This window comes from Apaloderma vittatum, unplaced genomic scaffold, assembly GCF_000703405.1.
Source record: "Apaloderma vittatum isolate BGI_N311 unplaced genomic scaffold, ASM70340v1 scaffold6038, whole genome shotgun sequence".
In the NCBI taxonomy this organism is placed as follows: domain Eukaryota; kingdom Metazoa; phylum Chordata; class Aves; order Trogoniformes; family Trogonidae; genus Apaloderma; species Apaloderma vittatum.
In genome coordinates, this window is record NW_009732292.1 from 49,781 (window position 1) to 57,012 (window position 7,232).

Here is a 7,232-nt window from a genome sequence, read left to right on the forward strand (position 1 = left end):
GTGCAGAGCTGTACGCAAGGAAAGGCGAAAGTGGGAACAAGGAACTGATCCTGCTCCTTTCCAGGAACGATTTATCATGGCACCTCACATCTCTGGGTGTGCCTGAGGAAGCGTGAGCTGCCCACAGCCTTCAGCCCTGCCTTGGTGATGCTCAGAGGTGATTTTGATCTCCTCCTCCAAGCTCCGTGTCCTTACCCAGCATTCTATGCCTGATTCCCCCATGAGAATCCTTCCTAGCTCTCCTGAGGACTTCACTGATTCCCCTTTCCTCCAAGCACTGAGCATCAGAGACTTGTTTGGGAGAAACATAACAAAAAAGAACAAAACTGCTGGCTCAGCTGTTACAAAAGGTGTTATCAGAGGCAATGACCCAGAGCAGAACTTGTCTGTAGTTTTTGGGTCACCATTAGATGCTCTTTTAAAGAGTTTTTTTAGGCTTTTGAATAGTGTGGAGCGTATAATCATCTCTAACTTCAGATCTGATTTCTCAAGGGCAGCCATCCACAATGGTGGTGTTGGCAGCCGCTGTTCTCAACAGAAAAGCCAGAACTGAAAGAAATATGGGAAATGGGAAATGAGTTGAAGGGAAGACTGATAAAACATTGTCTGGAAAATGTCTGTCTCTATCAGATCTTAACACAAAATGCTGCGGTCTGCTTATCTTTTGACACTCTGCTTTTTGTAATAATCAGTTGGTTTTGTTTTGCCAGATTGGATCCCTTCTGGAAATGTTTGAACACTCACAAACATTTTGCAAACACAGATATTTTTATGCCTATTAACTTGTAATTTACATAAATAAGGAAATTAAACCTGCTATGACACACATTGAATTACACCCATTTCAGAAGGAACTTCAGGGCTAGAGTTCGATCCTAAGATATACATGTCTGCTGTAGTTACTGATCAGAGATTTTCTGACATCTTTCCACATTCTCCTTTTTAAAAAGAAAAAAAATCTAAATATCTCTTTTTTCCTCTTGCCTTCCACATTAGGAATGCCAGCTGTTGTAATTACTCTTGTGCTCATTATAAATAAAGACTTCTATGGCAATGGCTCACGTTCTGAGGGCAATCCCTTCAGCAATTTGTAAGTATAATACTTTAAGCTTTTTGATGGTCATCAGAGTATTTTAAAGATACAAGAAATAACCAGAAGGCAACAACTTCTCTCTTGCTTTTGTCTTTTCTCAGTCCATCTTGACCCTTTCCATTTAGTGGTTCTAGTTCGCTGGATGTATGCCTACTACATGGAGTAACTCTCACATCAGAGGAATGGGCTTGAGGACAGGGAGGGCTTCTGCCAGTCAACATCATTTTTACTTTCTGGAAAATCTCTTTCTTTACACGACACTAACTTGGTCTGATGGGACATCTGTATGTGCTCCTGTATGTTCTAGATTTCTGGTAAAATCTAAAAGTGAAATAATCGCTCTAGTATTTTGCACGTTTTCTTCTGGTTTTTTAATGTCAATTCACATCACTGTCTGTTCATCATTTCAAATTCTTTTACTTAAATCACCCTAACCTCCTCTCTTTTCCATTGGGAAAATGCTGCATTCTTTCATCCTTTTTAAAAAGGGCTTTATAGCAAAGAATGCTTCCATTTTCCTACCTGCTTTCTGTCTAGCACAATCTGATCACTTGTTGGTGAAGATTACCTGGAATATTTGAATTCTCTCCTGTCAGACAGGTAACACATATTTATGACACCTCAGAGGGAAAATTCTCACCCATCTTTAGCAAAGCAGCAGTAAAAATCACTAATTTGTGCCTGAGGAAAAGCTAGCCATTACCCATCTCTCTATTATACTATTATGTAGACTCCTAATTAAGTCATATTTAATTCCATTTTCCTAAGGCAGCCTATCTTTGTGTAATGCATTATTAAATTGTGAAACAAATGTCAGGTTTATCTGAATTTGGCAGAAAATTAAAGCCTCAAAGTTACTGGATTTCTGTAACATCCATAAAAAGGCAAGTGGAGAGATTCTGTGAAGGTCCTCATTGGGGGAGGGTAGTGGCTATTGGGGAACCACAAGGGACACCTATTTTGGAAACCAGGCCTCACTCGTTTCAGTGCTCACAAAACTGCTTACTGAATACACACCTCCCTTTCTTGCAGCTGCTGGATTCAAGAGAACACAGTGTTTTACATCTCCGTTGTGGCCTATGTCTTCTTAGTATTTTTGACGAATACAGCCATGTTCATCACTGTTCTCCTTCAAATCCACTCTCTGAAATCAAGGACACAAGAGAGATCCAGATTCTGGAAACAGGGTTTTCTCCAAGACCTCAAAAGTGCTTTCAGCTTGATGTTCCTTTTGGGCTTAACTTGGGGCTTTGTCTTTTTTGCTTGGGGAGCAGTGAGGATATTTTTCTTGTATCTCTTCAGCATTTTTAACACCTTGCAAGGTAATTTCTGAATGGAGCACTGCTATAAATAAAACAGTTTAGGGCCTTGGAATAGAAAAAAAATTGTAACATCATGTAATTCAAGCATGGGGGAAGAGAAGTGCTCATATAGCTTTTGTGTTACAGTGTTTAGCTATTTTAATAGGAAAGCTCCATAGCTGTAGGATGATAATGTTGTTCAGAGAGCACTACTGTGATAGGAATACTGGTAAAGAAATTAATTCATGCCTTTGAAACATGGGTCCCAATAAACACATCTTGTCAGGAGCTGGCAAAATCTTTTCATACAAGCATTAAAATGGTTGATATAATCTACAGTGACTTGCAGATTATTCTTATACCAAATCTGCAGAAAGCTCTTCCCATTACCCTTCCACATGCACAAAAGACTCGGTGCAATTCTGGATCAACATGATGCTTGCCTGGGGACCACCCCTCTGCCCACATGTAACATACCGGTGCTGGAACGGCACACAAAAATGTAGAAAAGGGACAGCAGGCTGGAGAATCCCCTTGAAAAACTGTGATTTTGTCTTTTCTTCTTTAGGGTTCTTCATCTTTGTGTTTCACTGCCTAATGAAGGATGAAGTAATGAAACAGTGCCGAGCACACGTTTGCTGGAGAAGATTTCTGAGTAATCAGTCTGGTAAGCACTGAGGGGTTTTGTTGAGCTTGACTCATAAGCCTTTGCCTGCTGCTGGTGTCACATTTGTTCTACGTTACGAAATAAGGGTCCCATCAACAGCCTTTCTGCGTTGCATTGGATAATTATTCTTTACTAGGTCTTTATCCTTTTCCATCAACTGCTTATATGGCATGACGATGGGGTGAGAGCATGCAGTACAAAATGTAGATTTCCAAAGAAGATTTCAGCTTCGTCTCTAATTCTGTTCTCACACGCCATTCAGTGTTCACTTACAACATGAGCTGTGGTATTGGTGTCCTTCCTGTCTTCATAAAGCTGACACTCAGAAATTTATGCAGGATATTGGACAAACTCGTAGCTATTTTTTATGTGTAGGAGCTGAGCTCCTGGGAAGGAGAAGAGAGATGTAATTGCTGGTTTTGGCTAGCTGAGGGGTGGTTACAAAGAAGGGACAGACTCTTCTCAGAGGTGCACAGCAGGAAGATGAGAGGCAATGAACACAAATTGCAGTTACTGAATTTCCCATTATTTATAAGGAAACATATTTCTTCACAATGAGAATAGTTAACCAGGTGACAGTGGCCCACAGAGGCAGTGGAGAGAGTCCTTGGAAAGTCAAAATTCAGCTGGACAGGTGCCTGACCAACCTGATCCAACTCTGGGCAGGAGGTTGAAGTAAAGGCCCCCAAAGGTCTATTCCAACCTAAATTACTCTAGGATTCTGCTATCTACCAGCTCAGCAAAATATAGCATGTACTGTGGCTTATTCTGGGCTACCCCAGTGACGCTGATACTCAAAGAAATGTGGAAGAATTTAACAACTTCAGTATCCCTGTGTGTCTACCAAAACTAGTTGACGTTATGAGTGGGTATAACAAAGGAGAAGATAAATCAGATTGTTTAGTCTTTTCAGGAAACCAGATTAAAAATCCTGTATTAATGTTCTGTGCATGGCACGCCCGTGCATCATGTTCTGCTCAGGGATACGTAGCTTTCCACTTGCAGAGGGAGAATTCAGCTCCAAGTAGCACACAGAGTAGCCTTCCTCGAGCGTGAGCAGCTTGACACTGTACAACACAGTAAGGGTAAGGCTGCCATTCCTCTCCTTTGCCTGCCTCCTGCCTTCTTCGGCATGACCTTATCCAAATTAGTATTACTAGACTGGGTCCCTAAAGGGGAAATAGAAAACTGAATTGCTGGTGTCCAGCCCCACCTACACAAGTGTGACAAAGCTGGTGTGAAAACTAACATCAGGAATTGTGCATTGTGCTGCATGAGGACCTGCAGCTTCAGGGCAGGTACAAGGATAGCACAAGAAGCAAGCACAGACCCTTCTGCCTGGTTTCTAGTAGTAGTTTGAGATGTCAAAGCCATACAGAATTTTATTCCTGTGCCTTCCACTTTCTGATTTCAGACTGGAGTGGGTCAGGTGCAACAGCTGGAGCTACACCAAGGCATTTAAACCACAAGTCACTGCCCCAGGCTTTGTGGAGTCTAAATTCTAATGGAATAAGTTCAACTTTCAGTGCTTCAGATTTCCCTCCCAGGATTTCTCCAGATATAAACTTTAGGATCGGTAAGAAAAACAGTGTGCACTATACAGACTAGAACGCAGTAGGTTCCATATGGTGACTGTCAAATCCCAACTGATAGAAATAAATAGGAAACCTTTCACTGCTTTGTCTGTGCCAGACTTCAGTTTGGGGTTAATGCCTACATTGCAGATGGCTCTTGCTGTACTAAGGGAAGTAAGAAAGCCCTTACGATCCTGGCACAGCTCCTCTCCAAGAGGAAGGGAACTCTGCTCAGCTTCCACTTTAGGCACCTAAGAGATATTCTACCCTGGGCCAGCTGGCTGTCATTCTCACGGGACATACTCCAGTTAGGGAGCACTATAGTCTATTCCGTGCATTCCCAAAAGAGTAAAGATCTTGGGGACTACAGAAAACTGAACAGGACCTGCTGTGAGCCTGTTTAATCCAGAAGAATCCCAGCAGGAGGTTTTGCTTTTCGAGATAGAGGAAATGTTGCACAGCCATATTCTGAAAATGGAATGCCTTTATAGGAATTCTGACCTAAGCATCAAAGATTCCTGGCTGATTCTGTGATTTCTCCAAAGACATTAAACCAGAGAGTTCTGCACAGGCAGGTTTTTTTCTAAATATATGAAACCAAATTACTATAATGGAAATTTTTCCCTATGTCTCTTCCGTAGCTGAAGTTCATTATGACCCCAGTGCTGTACCTCCAGACAATGGTGAGACCAGACATCCTTGTTCCCGACGACCCACGGACACAGGGCTGCACTATCCACAGAAAGCAAGATTTTTTCATTGATACTGAATTTGTTTTCTTCTGATTATCTACTAATTGTTCTCTTTTGTGGCACATAGGAATAAACATTGATCTAAACAACTACTTCTGAAGTGCAATTGTCACTCTGAATGCATGTATAGAGCTAAAACAGCCCATGATGCAACTTTCTAGGCTTCAGTCAAGTGGCAGCACTGACCACATAAGGATTTGGCCCCGCTGTGTTTCTAAGATTAGCCCTGAAACAGAGTCTGGAAACATTCTCTCAATAGCCCTTCTCATAGTTTGCCCTCTTTTATTCCTCTTTACACCCTCCTGCCATCCTTCTGCTCCCTTCTTCATCTGATACTTGTCCTCAGAACCTAACACCTATAATACTTGGTTTCAAGTCATATTTCTGAGGCTGTTGGCTGACTGAGGCACAAATGTCTAGGTTCCTCAATCAGTATCTCATGTTACTTTTGCTGAAATGAGCTTTGATCAACTTACACCTTAAGAAATTGTACTCGGCTTTCCAAGATGTTCCTTTCAGTTGTATGTTTTTATTTTAAGACATGCTGACGCTGCTGATTTGGATTTAGATCTCAAAAGAGAGGTAGATGTGATGATTGAAAATGTTGCCCAGTATCTTCAAATAGAATGTGAAAACAAGAAAAACTGAAATTCCCCCTAAAATGGGTATCCATGTGTACAATATAGGTTTCAGATTACCTTTCCTGACAAAAATAAAGACCCAGAACAAGAGCAGGTAAAATCCTACCATCTTTGGAGGTGGCGATTAAGAAGTTTGCCCTTTAGTAATACTTTGCTATTTCATAACATCACAGGAGAGACTTAACTTTCCCCTCCATTCAGTTTTGAACGCCTTTCTCTACCATTCAAGTAAATATTTTTTGATGAGTGCTAACATAGTAAAATACTAACCTGTACTGGTGACAAAGAAGTAAAAAAAATATAGCAGAGCGATGTGTTAGAGCTGGTATGTATGACAGCAAATACAAAAGATTCTTTCATTCTGTGAATAACTCCCACACGGCAATTAGTGGAAAAAGATTAATATTTCAATGTAGAGAAGCTGCAGCCAGCCTACTTGAAATTAGACAGATCATCTTCAGTTCCTTGGCTTTCTGGGAGAAATGTTAGCATTTAAAACATGCAAACAAGATCCATCTCATACCCACTTGTTTCTAACTTGAAATTGCTTTCAATGACAAAGAAGTTCAATACAAAATACAGTTCTGTATATCAGACACATCAACTATCATCGTCTGCTTGTGTTTTTTATTTTCATTACTAAACCTTAATAAATCTGCTGCTGAGTGCAAGTTTCTCTTGCTTTGCAATGAGAAACAGGACACAACGTGCCATGGTGCTGTGTGCTGAAGCTGTGCCTGACTCCCCTCGCACCCCTAACCTGGCTGCTGCACACCTCTGGGGCATCCTGTGGAGGTAAAGAAGGAGGCTGAGGAGGTCCTTGGAGGAACTGGAGTCCTCCCCCGAGTCCCTTTTAGACCAGTTTGTCTCTGTGATGCTATCAGTAAGTCTAGGCAGAGGGACAGTTTGACCCTCTTTCCTTCTCTACCACCCTGCTTTGACCCTCACTGTTCTCCTTCATGCAGTAATTCTTTCTGCACATACTTTATAGGACAGAAGGTAATAGGCTTTAAATTTAGACTAGACATTAGGTAACAATTTCTAATTTTAAGGAATAAGTGGTCTAGAGAGCACATGGAATTGCCTGTACTGCAGGCCTCTAAAAACGATGCACAGTAATAAGACAAGTATCCACCAGAGTTGTTACAAATAAAGTTAATTTTGCATTAGGGCAAAGGTTGGACTAGAAGACCTGTTGAAAGTT

The 7,232-nt window shown here is 41.2% G+C and overlaps 1 protein-coding gene across 1 annotated transcript in view; it reads left to right on the top strand.

Annotated features, from left to right (window-relative positions):
- LOC104278477 (probable G-protein coupled receptor 112) overlaps positions 1 to 5,486 on the top strand; it is a gene marked incomplete at its 5' end in the record, with an annotated part of 28,612 nt that extends 23,126 nt beyond the window's left edge. The window contains 5 exons of the mRNA XM_009875465.1: positions 997 to 1,090; positions 2,126 to 2,415; positions 2,963 to 3,061; positions 5,277 to 5,318; positions 5,455 to 5,486. Coding sequence (XP_009873767.1) covers positions 997 to 1,090; positions 2,126 to 2,415; positions 2,963 to 3,061; positions 5,277 to 5,318; positions 5,455 to 5,486 — 557 coding nt within the window. The remainder of the gene's footprint in view (positions 1 to 996; positions 1,091 to 2,125; positions 2,416 to 2,962; positions 3,062 to 5,276; positions 5,319 to 5,454) is intronic.
- Between the last annotated feature and the right edge of the window lie 1,746 nt (positions 5,487 to 7,232).